The following is a 14,761-nucleotide window of genomic DNA, read 5'->3' as shown; positions in this document are numbered from 1 at the left end:
ATTTACTGCCTTACTGTGACATATGTGTCTTATTTTTTAAGTAACACTTAAAGCAAGAAGAATAATATGGAGGGTGCGCATTGACTTTCTACTTCAAGGCATGGAAGGAATGGATATTTCTATCTGGAGAGATTCCCCCTTTAGGATAGTACGTACTGGGTGCTAGGGGTGATTCTTCTCCTTCTCTCTCTTACAGCCAGCAAGAAGCAAAAGAAAAAGAAGCTGAATCCAGAGCAAAAGTGAAGAGAGCAGCTGAAAAGGTAATTGTCCTGGAATGTTCACACCAAAAAGAAAGGATGAGGTTTTGTAGCTTTCCTTTAAAAAGAATTCATGAGAACACTGAAGGCCTATGTGAGAGAATCAAGGTTCATGTAGTCCAGGGGTTGAGAAAGTTTTCTTAAAGGGTCAGATAGTAGATATTTAAAGTTGTGGCTATTCAGTCTCTGTCACAAATAAACTCTACTCTGCTATTGTAGCTCGAAAGCAGCCATAGATGACATGCAAGCAAATGAATATTGATGTGTTGCAATAAAACTTTATTTCCAAAAAAAGGTGGTGCACCAGATTTTCCTTGCAAGCCATAATTTTACTTGCAAACCCCTGATTTACTTCCTTCTCAATTTAAAAAAAATATTGATTGATTTGAGAAGGAGAGAGACTAAGAGAGTAACATCAGTTCGTTGCTCTACTTATTTATGCAATCATTGGTTGATTCTTGCATGTGCCCTGACCAGGGATCAAACCCTCAACCTTGGTTTATCTGGATGATGCTCTAACCAACTTAGCTACCTGGCCAGGGCCCATTCCCATATTTTTTAATGACATTTAAAACAGAGAGGAGGAAGAACTAGTTTAGAAAGGTAGTGGGAGTATTGATATCAGAATCGGTATCTTCATGTTGCACGGTTGAAAAGTGGAAACAACGGAATTCAAGCCTAGACTTGCTGACACCAATCGAGCATCACTTCTAACATACTGTGTAGTTTAGATGGCCGCACGTGCTCCAGCTGGGTGTGTTTCTTGCTTTACCTTTAAATGTTTCTGGTGCAAGAATTTTGGGGGGAAACAGTAAAGCAACCTTCCAAAATAATATTTTCTTGATTTCAAAAAGACTGATGCCAGGTAGATTTTTCCATCTGTAGTAATTTCCTTGCCCCCATCAAAAACTATTGGTATTAAAAATAATTTCTAAACAAAAGCATCACACTTGGGAATCCTGTATGATTGGTATTATTTACAATTTTATTTCCCATAACTGTGAGTCTGAATTTAAAAAATGAGTAGCTCACGACTCACTTTTTAACATCTACAAGAGAAGATTCTTCAGGATGAGGTGATTTCTGATTCTACATTAGCTGCTACCAACAAACTGTCCTCTTACATGTTATGAGAGGATAAAATATCTCTTTTGCTAACCATGACCAGTTAGGAAATCTGGCAGTGAGCTAAGGGAAAACCTCACTGTTGTCTCATTGATTTTCAGCTTGAACTGAAAGATACAAACAAATGAACAAAACCCCATAAATTCCATCCTAACTGTTATCAGTAATTAACTCTATAATCTTAAGTGATTTGCATATTCTCTATCAATTCCTCATAGAGCTCTGGAGCTAGCACCTCCTGAATAGCTCCTAGATATTAGTCATGGTAGATCTATATACATGTATTATCTTATATCATTCTCATAACAATTCAGGACATACAGTGAGTACTTAATGCATATCGCCCTTCATTATTTTAGCCAAGTTGAATATACTATTATTACTTCCATTTTATAGATGAGGTGACTGAAGCATTGAGAGGACACACCCCATGCCGCCATCTGAGGTCTCTCGATGGCAGGCTGGAATTATAACTAACAATGTGATACAGCTGACAACACATTAGTGCTTGTCCAGACATGCCTGGAACGTTATATTAAATTCTGTAGGAGAGAGGAAGAATTCAGAATGAGAAATTGTACAGACTGAAACAGAATGACTGAGGTATCTGGGGATGTTTAGCTCTTGGCAGAGAACATACAGAGTCATGGGAGAAGGACAAGAAAGCTTTCTCCAACTATCTGAAAGATTCTCAGTTTTTCTGAGGGAAACATAATACTTTGTCTTTGCTTACTGGTCTGAAGGAACATATTCATCCTAATTTCAATGACATCTAGAAAAACCAAACCCTTTGAGTAGGGATCCTATAGACTGTATTATTTCCTAAGATCCCCCCAAAGTAGCACACTAGATAATTTATGGGCACTATCCAGTAGAAATTTTGGAATGAATTGTATGGAGGGTAACAGACTCCTTTCACAGCAGGTGTGCCTATGCAAGTTAGATAACTTCCTGGCAGTCATGATACGAAGGGGACTGAGACATAGTAAGGACAATTGCACAAGGTGAACTTTGCAGTTCTATCTAAACTTGATTTTTTTAATTCTATGTCATGTTCAGTTTTTTTTCATCATAACAAAGATGGACAGTAAAACCCCGAGTGAGAAATGTGACCAGTCCTCAGAGAACCCACTTTATTAAAATATTCTTGCTTGTTTGTGATTTCAGTCTCAGTCTGAATTTAAGGGCTAAATCTCAAGGAAAAAGAAAGATAAACTGCCTTCTAAGTCCTGCATGCTTAGTAGGAATTGAATGATACAATTGCTAGAAAATATCTTTAGGTTATTTTCTCTTTTTTCCAGGAAGCACTTAGTAGTAACCCAACAAAGTCATTTCCAGGAACATAACCAAGCTATTGCCTTTTCTCCTCCATTTAGGATATGTGCGGTGAATTTCGGAGCCTTTTGCAAAATGGAAATCTTTTCTGCACCCGAGAAAATGACCCCGTGCGTGGCCCAGATGGCAAGACCCATGGCAACAAGTGCGCCATGTGTAAAGCAGTCTTGTGAGTGCACCTCGGGAGCCCTGCTGGGGGTCAGCAGTGTTGGGGAGGCAAAGAGCCGGAAAGACAGTAAATAGTGTATTTGTCCTTTCCTTACATAGGAAAGCAACAAATGATTATCCCTAAAGCATATAAGATTTGTAATTCTAGAAATGGACATATATTAGACTCTCATCACATTCTCCATTAGTTCTTGGGTATAGCCTTTTAGTAACTCACAACATCTTTCTTGATACAAGTCCTTTGCTGTCATGTCAGTTGGATCTTTTCTCTGGATTATTCTGTAATTCCCACTGGGGAGAAAACACATTGCTTTTGAATAGCAGTCTAACTCCTCTACCTACATTTCTGAAAATACCACATTTTCAGGAAATGAAAAATAGCTCTTTACACAATGTTTTTAGAAGTACAACTAAAATATTTGTTATTCAACAGTCCTTTGCTGAACATCTACAATGCCTAAGATATATAATGACTGCACAAATATGAATGAAAGAGTCTTCCTAGAAATCATAGCATTCACTAGAGATTAGACATGGGCAGTAGTTAATACAATGGGAATTGCTAAATGAAAAATGATGTAGACAATGTGTTATGCTCCTTCAGGGTAGGGAAAGTTCATCGTTTTATGGAGGAAAAGAACTAGACCTTATTGTGGACAGTACTGGAAGGAATGAGAGGAAAGAGGGGTACAGCATAGCTAAAAATCTAAAATTAAGAAAACTGTCATCTGTGCACAAAGGTGCAAGTTATTTAATTCAGTGAGAACTTAGCTACTTCACCAGCTTTGAATGCCAAATCAAGAATTTTGAAGTCAATCCTATATAGAGTGGAGAGCTGCTAAAAATTTTAGGTAGGGGAGGAAGTGGCGTAAATATGGTTCTTTTAGGAAGATCAGTATGTAGGCAGTAAGAAAGAGAATGAGAGAAGGGAGGGACAAAGGTGAAGAATGCTAGAGGTGACGGTAGGGAGTTGCAGTGACCCAGTGAAAAGTAACTCTAGCAGGGGGATGGGGTGGAAGGTGAGTGGATCATCACGGGAGATGCCATGAAGGTGAAGTCAGCGTTCCATGGCCACAGCTGTGTGAGCTGAAGGAGAGGGAGTAGTTAAAGGTGACTCGGGTGGTTTGTTCTTCATGCGAGGTGGAGAATCCAGGAGGAAGAACACTTTTGGTGAAGAAGGTAGTTATTTTTGAACCTCATAAATATGAGATGTTTGAGAGAAATACTTGGAGATTCACAGTGAGGCTTCATGAAATGCTGGTTAATTGCTCACTCTGCTCTTGCTTGTGACTTGTAAATATCGGTTCCCTTCTACTGCCGTGTGGACTCTTCCAGGCAAAAGGACTCCACATGTTTCATCTTTCTCATTTTCAAAGAGGGCCTGCAACATAGTAGATGTTCAATAGGTGCTGCTGAATTCTATATTAATCCAACTTGGTCAAGTGATGAGAAACTTAGAGACGTGCACTCTGCTCTCTGTAATCTATTATTCCCTCCCTCCCACTTTCTAATTTCCAGCCAGAAAGAAGATGAACTGAGGAAGAGTAAAGAACAGGAAGGTCAGAGGAATGCCAAAGAGCATGGTCCCAACGATGGTGGTGGAGGAGGGAAAGCTCAGGTGAGAGAACCTCTAATGTCATCACCAGAGCAGGCTCACCTCGCTGACAGTCGGAGCCCCGCATAGCCTATGATGGTACAAGGTGAACGTGTGGAGTGCTGAGTTGGAAAGTGTCCTTGGAAGAATGGGGGATCGTCTCCTTAACCCTGTAGGGTAGTCCCTCAGCAATGTTAGTTTCTCTAGGGCTCGTTTAGACTTCTTTAACCCAGGAAGGATTAGCACAATGACCATATCCCAGTCTCCTGGCTCCTCCTTCTGTAGTCTGGCTCTCACGTCACTCACTGGGGACAGGTGGGTACGTGGTATAAGCGTGGAGCTGTTCCACATCAGCGTCACGTGCTCTTCATTTTCTTTTACCATTTTCTCTTTCTCTGAATGGAGTCACTTTGTTGCGGTACACTTTCTGTTGATCAAGGCAGCGTAACAGGGTGAAAGACATAGGTTTTGGAGTCGGATAATGTGGGGTACGACCCTGCCCCCTTTCACTGAGGACTTGTGAAGCATTAAATAAGTCAGTTCATCTCACGGAGCTCTAATGCCCCTGATTTATCCGTACTCCTACAAGGATAATGTAAAATAACTGGGGCAAATGTTTAGCACATTTCCAGAGATATTTTTGTCAGCATGACAGTGTTGCATGCAAGCTCGCACTTCCGCTGTGTGAACCCAATTTCATAAGACTACAGCCACCTTAATGCTCTTCTTATGGTCTTGGGCTATCAAGGCCATCTCTTTGCTTCCAGATATGACTCGGGCCCAGCATTTGCCATTGATAAATTCTGGCCTTTCTGTTTTCCCATCTTTTCTCCTTTAGGAGGCTCAGTCCTCATTCTCAAGTGATAGATGTGTTAAAGACCCCTTTTCTGTTTTCTCCATAATTTTCTCAAGCCTCTCTTTCTTGGCATTTTGCATAACTTTCTCCCAGCCTTTCTTTCTCCTTTCTATCTAAACAGAAGTCAGTAATTTTTTTAAAGTTTAAATAGCAAATATTTTAGGTATTGTGGGTCATGTGGTCTCTGTTGTAACTATTTAACTGTGCCATTGTTGTGGGAAAACAGCCATACATAATATCTAAATGAATGAATGAGGATGTTTCAAATTTTATATGTAAAACTTCACATAAAAACAGGCAACAGGACAGATTGGTTCTTTAGGCTGTGCCGTTGGCTAACCCTTGATCTGTGCTATTAAATTTCAGGCAGCTTTATCCTTTCCCTGTATGGAACCTTAAAAGCAACATAATTAGGGAGGACAACTGACCTCTTAGAATATGGGTGATTCCAGTCCCCCTTTCCCTGTAGATTGCAATCCTAGATGTTAGATTCCTTGTAAGAGAAGGTACACAAGAACTTTTCTTACTCAAATTATTAGCAAATTTCGTAACAATGCGACAGACCAAGTAAACCAGAAAGCCTGCCCTCTTCTCCCTTTTCAGGACCAGTGTGCTGAGTTTCGGGGTAATATGAAAAATGGGAAACTCAGCTGTACTCGGGAGAGTGATCCTGTACGTGACGCTAATGGCAAGATGTACAACAATAAGTGCTCCATGTGTAAAGAGATACTGTAAGTACTCCTCTCAACCGGCTTGTCTAAGAGATAGCCACATAGTCCTCCTGAATGAATGGCTATTTCTCATTTACTGAAGGCTCCCTCCATAAAAATTATTCTTTTTGCTAATTCCCAAATATTATCTCTTTCTCTTGCTTCCCCTAAGGGATGGAAAGAGGTTAAAAAACACAGGTCTTTTGTGTTTTTAATTTGTGTTAGGACATGGTCCTAAGGTACTTTCCAGATTACTTATGTTTTTTCTCTCTGGGGCTCCATACTTTAAGAAATAATGTTATAATATTATTGACCTACAAATCAAGGAAGTAGAATGGTGAGTTAGTGGGGAATTAAAAACTATAACTTATCATGAAAAGGTGAAATAACTGAGGAAGCTGGACTTGGAGACCTGAAACTTGCTTGAAATATCTGAAGGGTTACTATCAGAAAGATGTGATGGATTCAGCAGGCTTACTCTGTGTTGTCCTGCGAATGTGAAACAAGACTGAAGGATGGAAGTCAGAGGGAGATGCATTTGGACACAAATTAAGGACACTTTGAAACTACTTGGCTTGATCTGCCTAGAATATCTACTTGGGATAAGGGAGCTTCTTAGTGACTGAGCCAACTGTCCTCCATGGGGATATGCAGAGATTCTCTGTCAAGGTTTAGGACGTGGTGAACTCTAAGGGTCCTTTGATACCTGAGTACATGTTAACAAGATGACTATTAACTTGTTTCTCTTCTAGGGAAAGAGAAGCAAGTGGAACAAATAACTACTCTGGCTTCAGAGCAAATGGGACTGAATCAGAATCAGGGAAGGTGAGGCATTATAACCAGGTTTCGGACAGAATGGTCTTTCTGTAAGTCAACTCTTGGCTGTCAAAAATATGGAAAGGGGGTGTCAGTGTTGCCGACCAAGATCTTGCCCTGAGATCAGGAACCATCATGAATGTAAATATCGCTGGTAACTTGTTCGGGTGGAAATGTAACACCAAGTAGAAACCTTTCCGTCCTACCCTTTACAAAGCACTTTTACAAATAGTAATTTATTTAATTCGTTCAACACCCTGTCAAATACGATTTTTTAAAAAAATTATGGGTGGGTAAAAGGAGGCTTAGTGCTGTAACAAATTACTGAAAAGAGCAGCTTCAAACAACACACATTCATTGTCATGTATAGGTGCAGTTCGGAAGCCCTGACGGGGTCCCCTCGTGTTAAAAACAAGCTGTGAGCGGGGCCGCACTCCTCTGTGGAGGCTCTGGCTCCCGGCCTTCTCCAGCCTCTAGAGGCTGCCTGCACGCCTTGGCTTGTGGCCCTCCACACTCGGCCGTGACCGTCTGAACCTTTTTCAGGCCATGTAACTCTGACGCCGACTCTCTTGTTGCCCCTCCATAAGAGCCCTTGTGATGGCGTCGGGCCCACCCTGATAATGCAGAGTAATCTCTCCGTTTTAAGATCAGTCCGCTGATGAGCAACCTTCATCCCATTCTGTGATCTTAATGCCTCCTTGCTGTGTGAGCCAACATAACTGCAGGCTCTGGCTGTGGGAGTCTTCAATGTGCTGCCCCCACGGCAAGGTTCAGGAGCAGCCTGACTTTGAGTCAAAATTTCAGATTTTCTTTCTTTTATTTTCTTTTTCAAATACGAGTGAAAGCTTATTTAGAAAGTCACAGAGGTAGAAGAAGTGAGCCAGCTGAGCTGTGGGGGCTCAGGTAACAAGTTACAGAGGCACCAAAATAAATAAACAAATAAACAAATAAATAAAATAAGAAGCCCTTGGAGCTCAGGAGAAGGAAAGAGGCAAGGAAAGCATCCCCGGGGGAAGGGACTAGGGAAAGGCTTGGGCAAACACCAAAGAGAGAGCTGCCAAAATCTTCCGATTTTTCCAGCCCAGTCAAATACTGTGTGAAAACAGCCATTGTCAATGTAATCTTTCCTTCTTTTCAGGACAAGTGTGATGAGTTTAGAAGCCAAGTGAAAGATGGGAAACTCATCTGCACCCGAGAAAATGACCCTGTCCGTGGTCCAAATGGCAAGACACATGGCAATACATGTAATATGTGCAAGGACCAACTGTGAGTATTTTTCAAAAATGGGTCTTGAATTGTGAGTCTTGAAGTATGAGGATCATTTCTCATCAGTTTGAGCACATGACATGTTTTGAAGGCCTAATAATTCATGAGGTGTTTGTTGACTTTGGTGGAAACGTTTCTTTCCATTTTTTTTCTTCCAGGGAAAGGGAAGCAGCTGAGAAAAAAAAGAAAGAGAAGGATGGCCAGCAAAACTCAGGAGAAAGGAAAGAGGAAAACCAGGTAATATGTTAATAGTTAAATCAAGATGATTGTGTGGTTAATGTATCCAACTAATATTGATGCAGTGCCTGCTCTGTTGCAGTCACTGGGGTATAATGGTGGTAAACCAGAAAGACATGGCCAGATCTTGGGAAGGAAGACCATGCTAACTGATGCCCTGGGTGCAACTCCAGTGCAGTTACCACATATTTGTAGGATCAGTGACAACTGTCAAATTATTGTTATCAAGTGAATTTCTTTTTGAAGTTCTAAAACAAAAGTGGAAACAAAATAACCAAGCAAATAGATACCAAAATTACAAACGTTACCTCGGATGGGTGCAGGATAATACAGTCTGGACTGGGCATTACAGTGCCATCTTGTGTTCAGTTTTGGGCTTTAACACGTGGTGGTCAGTGCTTTCCTCCACCAACACACAGACTACGCCGCACAAAATCTCTTCTGCTCCATCCGTGAACTCCAATTAGAAAAGTAAAATAGTGAAATTTCCCCAGGAAGGATTTCCCATTAGTGACACAACTTTTCACTAGGTCTATACTGACTAAACAAAAGAAAACATTGATAGTAACTATTGTTTAAAAAATAAGTTGGGGATATCTGTTAGGTATTTTGGCAGATGAATGGTACTATGAAAACTTTTTATTGTATAACTTCAAAAGACATCTGCTGGCTGTTTGTTCTATTTGCAATCTTGCTCAGTTTTTTCATTATTTACGATCTACTCTAAGAATGATTGGCAAACAAAACATGCTCTTTACCTACGTATACATAAAAACTGTCCAGATGCTGTGCATGTGTGGCAAAAAAAAAAAAGGAGCTGTGGCCTTAGCAAAATGAAATAAGCTTAACAAAGCATTTTCATCACCATATTTAAACCTCCCTCAAATCTATGCATTGGGTGGTGGTGTGCATGTTACAGTTCAGGAGAACTCAGAGACATTAACTATAGACAGATAATAAACAGAAAATCCCAGGACTGCACCCATAAAGCAAAGGCTGCAATACAGGAAGATGGATGCTATTATAAACATATATGCATTGGTATGCTGGGCACCTGGAAAAGGAAATCATTCTAGTAACTTCTAAATATGGTAGCTGTGAGACTTTTAATGTGTTAATTAAACACTGAATTCCAGAGAATTTTTTAAATGCTCAGAAAAACTAGGTCTAGAGTTGTTTGGGGCCATCACAATGTAAAGAAAGAAGGATAACTACAATCTAAATCACTATTTTTAAGGTAATCTTCCCACACCTCTGTTTGGCTATTTGGGTTAACGGATGTTCAAGACAAACTTCTGTAGATGTCCAAAGCCTTCAATACAGGCCAGATCCTGTGGACTTAGTTCCACTGGCTTCTTTTTAAGGTTCTTATTTTTCAATGAACCAAAAAGACAGCTCCATCTTCTCACAAATGTATAGGAGTTTTTATTCTCTGCCAGGTAAAAGCAGTGAAGAAAAGAAGATTAGCTTGGTCGTGAGTGGGTTTCTGATCACAAATCCAACATTAACTTTAGTTGCTTAATCTCTGCAAGCCTTTATTTTTCCTTGTCTGTAAAATGATGATAATGAATGGTTATTCCACAGGGTTTTTAAGACAACCAAGGAAATCTGTTAGAGCACGCAACAAAGTGCCTGACATGTGAGACAGATTTGATTTAAATGTTTAAAAATTGTTATTGAGGGACAAAGCTGAAAGTTTACATCTCAGTGTGTTTCACCCACAGAGCATCTTTTAGTGCATGCCAGGGCTTTCTCTGCAGTGTGTATGAGTACAGTTGTAGAGAGACTGGTTCGGGGCTCAGCCCACTCAAAAACTGTGTAAAAACGGTATGGGCTGTCCTAGGAGGTAGTTACATTCCTTGGGGGCAAGACAGTTATTTAAGAAGGATTCTGAGAAGACAGTGAATTATGTACCTGTGAAATATATTCCATCTCTCCAATTTAATTTGCTGTAGATTTCCTCCCACCTTCAAATGTTTTGAGTTTAGGTCTTCCTACCACATCCCGCTTTCGGTTCTTCAGATCTCATATTAACACCTCCCTTTGCTCCTGTTGGCAGGACCGGTGCCATGAATTCCGGACCATGGTGAGAGATGGGAAGCTCCACTGTACCATGGAAAACAACCCCGTGCAAGGCCCGGATGGCAAGATGCACGTCAACAAGTGTGCCATGTGTCAGAGCATCTTGTACGTGAGGAGGCTTACCGACCCATCTGCGTGCTGGGCCTGTGGGCCTCAAAACAGTTCCTTTTGCTTTAGAATGCCAGGCGTTTGGCATCACACATTACAAGTATAATAACAGCTCCTCACTTGACAAGAAGACAATAAGTTTTCAAAGCACTCTCCCAAGAATTTTTTAAATTTTAATTGTTCAAGTACAGTTTTCTGTCTTTTACTCCCATCCTAGCCCACTCCCCCCAGCCCTCCTCACCTCCTTCCCACCCAAGAAATTTTTATTTTGATGTGGAGCAGCATAATCACACCTGGAGCATGTGAGAGTGGGGGAGCTATTGGGTTGCATCCAAGTCTGGACTTTCAAAGAGGAAGCTTATCAGCTAAGGAATACAGGACAGGCCAGTTCCCTGTACAGACACTCAGCTCCTCGTGTATGTAAAGGGAACGACAGTTTCACAATAGTTTGGATAGGGATTTGAGGAGATAATATGTGAAAATGTTTGTAAACTTTCAAGCACTGAAACTATATAATGAACAGTCAACACTGGAGACTTTAGTTGCACTTTTATAAAAATGAGAAATGAAGCAACTCTCTATGTGAAACCCATAAGTAGAATCTGCTAGGGGATCATCTCATTCTGACAGATTAGTAACTCAGTTTAGGAAGTCTGATAGCATTGCCACAAATGCAAAAATTCCAGCAAACAGAACTCATTAGTAAAGAAAGTATTTTAGATATTTTTAAATATGCTAAGCGAAATAAGCCAGGTGGTAAAAGACAAATACCATATGATCTCACCTTTAACAGGAACCTAAACAACAAAACAAACAAACAAGCAAAATATAACCAAAGACACTGAAATCAAGCTGACAGTGACCAGAGGGGAGAGGGGAGGGAATTTCAGGGGAAAAAGGGAAGGGTTTACAGGAACAAGTATAAAGGACACATGGACAAAAACGGGGGGGGGGCGGTGGAAATGGGAGGGAGGTGGGAGGGCTGTACGGGTGGGTGGGCTAGGATGGGAGTAAAAGATAGAAAATTGTACTTGAACAACAATTAAAATAAAATTTAAATAAATAAATATGAGAATGCAGAATTAGATTTGCTAATGTTTAGAGCTGGAAAAGTACTTGGTTAAAAAATATTTCAATAATAACTGGAAAAACTACTCTTATCTTTTTTTTATTCTACAGTGAGCGAGAAGCTAATGATAGAAAAAAGAATGAAGAGAAATCACGTGACAAGTCTTCAAGTGATACAAAGGTTATTTCTTAAAAGATATGAAGAAAGCTATTTTACTTTTCAGCTTCAGATCTTGAATTCTCTCCAGCTTGGGGATAATGAAGATGCTAATCTTTTGCCTGAAAGAAAATTGATTTTGCCCATGTTGTCACTTTGGGTATAAAAAGATGTTTTTCTGGCTTTGAGGTTTAATGTTTTTCTGAATTTTGTAGAGCATTGTCTTACAGTGTATCAATCATTGCTTTCGTGTCTCCTCTTGGAGGAAACGTGGGTTGAGGAAGAGAGCGTAAAAAATCCGCTACAACCTCCCCCGCATGCTCCTGTCTGATACTAAATGTGAAGCGAGGGTGCAGGTGGCTTGTTGACATTGACTTTAACCATCCGGGTAATACATACTAGTCTCAAAGCCTCCCCTCTAGCTTCTCCCTTGATCCCTTTTTCTGCTTTCTTCAGATGATTTTCTCAGCATCAGCAAATCAATAGTGTGCGTGCATGATGCTGCCTTTTCTGTTTGCTTTTCAAGACAGCAAAGAAGACATGTCATTCAGTCTTTTCACAGCGATAACCCATCCCGTTTGTAGGGTTAGATCCCCGTGAGAGCATCCACAGGGTTGAGGAATGCGGGGATAGGAAGGGGGAAGGAAAGGGTGAGGGAGACAAGATGGTCTATCAAGCTTTGTTTTACCTTTCCCTGCATTTCCAGGACCAGTGCAAAGAGGTCCCGAAAGGATCGGAGAATGGCAAGTTTGGGCAGTCTGGGCATTCCTCTGTCTCTGTTCACCAGATAAGTGAAGTGAGTCTGAGCCCAGAGCCCTGAGTTCAAGTTTGAGAAAACCACCAGATCAAGAAGGGAAATGGCCATGTTCACTTCTCCTTTCTCATTTTCTAGGATGAATGTGGTACCTTTCGGCAGTACCTGAGGAATGACAACCTCATATGCACTCGAGAGAATGACCCCGTGCGTGGTGCTGATGGAAAGTTATATAAAAACAAGTGTTACATGTGCAGAACTATCTTGTGAGTAAGAGGCCCATGTTACCCCTTCCATTTGTAGGGGAACTGCATTTTTAGAAACCACTGTTTAAATAAATGTGTGCCTGTGAACCAGGGGGTCCTTAAAATAAGTTTTTAGAGTCAGGGCCCTTAACTTGATGCCTGATATAGGAGAAAGAGTGCTTGGATTTGGAGACAGAGATCCAGATGTAAGATCTAACCATGATATTTACTAGCTGTCACTCAAAAAGAATTGTATTTCAACTTTCAAGATTATAGTTATAGGAAATTATTTCAGATTTTTGTTCCACAACTAGATCAGACTCAACAGAGAAAGCTTTTATTTTTTAAAAAAATATGGACTTTTGTACCCCCAAATGTAGTCAATCTCCAGGGCTAAGGAATTTGTTTTTAAGAAAGGGTTTCTAGGTTATTCTGATGAACAACCATGTTTAGGGACCAATGAACTTGATCAATAATGAAAATGACAATAATCACAATCACCACCATCATCATCACCATCATCATCATCATCATCATCATCATCATCATCATCAGTGTTCATTTAGCTCTTCATAGAAAGTTTTTTGAGGAAATTACCAATACTACCCTATTGTACATTCTAAAAAAATCAAAGCTCAAGGGATTTCAGCAACTTATCTACAATGACACACCTATCGAGTTGTGAGAGCTCTAGACCTGAGCCCCGCTGTGTGCTTTCCTCAACATGCCACCCTGGTCGCTCCTGGTGTCCTGTGTTTTGAACACAGAGTGTCCTGTGGTTCCATTATATTTTATCAGAGTTGTTTAACTTCCCATTGGAAGTTCCAGGGGCTATTCTTTGTGGCTATAACATTAAATTACTTTTCATTTTCTTCTTTAGTCAAAAAGAAGCTTTGGAAAGGGCAAGACTCCAAGAGAAAACACCCCAACCTCGATCTTCTGAAGAGGAAGACAGTCTGGTAAGATGGACCTTTCCTGAAAAGCTGCTTATTAACTTAATGCACTTATTGTGGAGGGTCGGGGGCTGTTGCCTCTATAAATTGCATTTCCATGGAAAAGCCTGGGACAGGCTGATTCAGCATAGCCACCAAGTCCTTTGAGGATTAAGCATAGTTCATGTTTGGTGAGAGTTCTGGGATTACTCACCAGTGCCATATTCTGTGGTCTTTGAGGTTATTAGTCCCACTCCTAACCAATTTAGTACATTTTTGACATTTTAAAAAGTGGATATGTGGTGAATGTAACATCTTACATGTGGTCAGGTAAGTTGCTAGGAGACTTGATTCTGTGACTTCAGCACACCAGAGAAGGCTCCTCACCCAGCTTCCTCTCACTCCCCACCCCAAACCAAACCCCTTTCTGAGGAGTCTGGAGTGCTATGAATTTCACAAGTACGCACTGGTGAAATTCACGGCAGTTAACACTTTTTATTTAAAATATAGCTTGATGGCCATCAGTAGTGTATACCTTAGTGCCAATTAGCCTAATTGAGTTGCTTTTTTAGAGCTTTGCCAAGGTCAGGAGCAGAAGGGAGGCAAGGGGATATGAGAGCATGGAGTATATGTACAAAGTGGAGTTTCACATTTGGGCCTAAAAGGCAGATTTTCTACCTAGTCAGAAAAGAAGAAGAAAGGCATCAAATATGAATTTTACCTAATTATTTGCCCAAGTCATGTAGGATAATAGATGGATTGTACTAGTGGAATATATACTAATTAAATATGTCTACTAAATTAGGCACTACACTAGGGATCCTGAAACAAGGAGAAGAGCTATGCACAAAATCTGTTCTTTTTTTTCCCAGCTTTATTGAGATATGACATAAAACATTGTGTGAGTTTAAGATGTACAATGTATTAATTTGATACACTTGTATTTTGTAAAATAATTACCACCATAGCATTATCTAATAGCTTCATCTCCTCACATAATTACCATTTCTTTTGTTGAGGTAAAACATTTAAGATCTACTTACTTAGCAAC

The 14,761-nt window shown here is 40.3% G+C and overlaps 1 protein-coding gene across 2 annotated transcripts in view; it reads left to right on the top strand.

Moving 5' to 3' along the window:
• Positions 1 to 14,761, top strand: part of SPINK5 (serine peptidase inhibitor Kazal type 5) — a 66,266-nt gene that overhangs the window by 41,701 nt on the left and 9,804 nt on the right. For both annotated transcript variants that reach the window (XM_045830199.1, XM_045830200.1), the window contains 12 exons: positions 197 to 260; positions 2,759 to 2,886; positions 4,404 to 4,503; positions 5,939 to 6,066; positions 6,798 to 6,870; positions 8,000 to 8,127; positions 8,286 to 8,364; positions 10,424 to 10,551; positions 11,734 to 11,803; positions 12,486 to 12,575; positions 12,672 to 12,799; positions 13,659 to 13,737. In XM_045830199.1, the coding sequence (XP_045686155.1) occupies positions 197 to 260; positions 2,759 to 2,886; positions 4,404 to 4,503; positions 5,939 to 6,066; positions 6,798 to 6,870; positions 8,000 to 8,127; positions 8,286 to 8,364; positions 10,424 to 10,551; positions 11,734 to 11,803; positions 12,486 to 12,575; positions 12,672 to 12,799; positions 13,659 to 13,737 (1,195 nt within the window). The remainder of the gene's footprint in view (positions 1 to 196; positions 261 to 2,758; positions 2,887 to 4,403; positions 4,504 to 5,938; positions 6,067 to 6,797; positions 6,871 to 7,999; positions 8,128 to 8,285; positions 8,365 to 10,423; positions 10,552 to 11,733; positions 11,804 to 12,485; positions 12,576 to 12,671; positions 12,800 to 13,658; positions 13,738 to 14,761) is intronic.

Source organism: Phyllostomus hastatus, unplaced genomic scaffold (assembly GCF_019186645.2).
Source record: "Phyllostomus hastatus isolate PE091 unplaced genomic scaffold, TTU_PhHast_1.1 phas_contig_150, whole genome shotgun sequence".
In the NCBI taxonomy this organism is placed as follows: domain Eukaryota; kingdom Metazoa; phylum Chordata; class Mammalia; order Chiroptera; family Phyllostomidae; genus Phyllostomus; species Phyllostomus hastatus.
The sequence above is the reverse complement of the archived record's forward strand: the minus strand, read 5'-3'. Positions and strand labels throughout refer to the sequence as shown.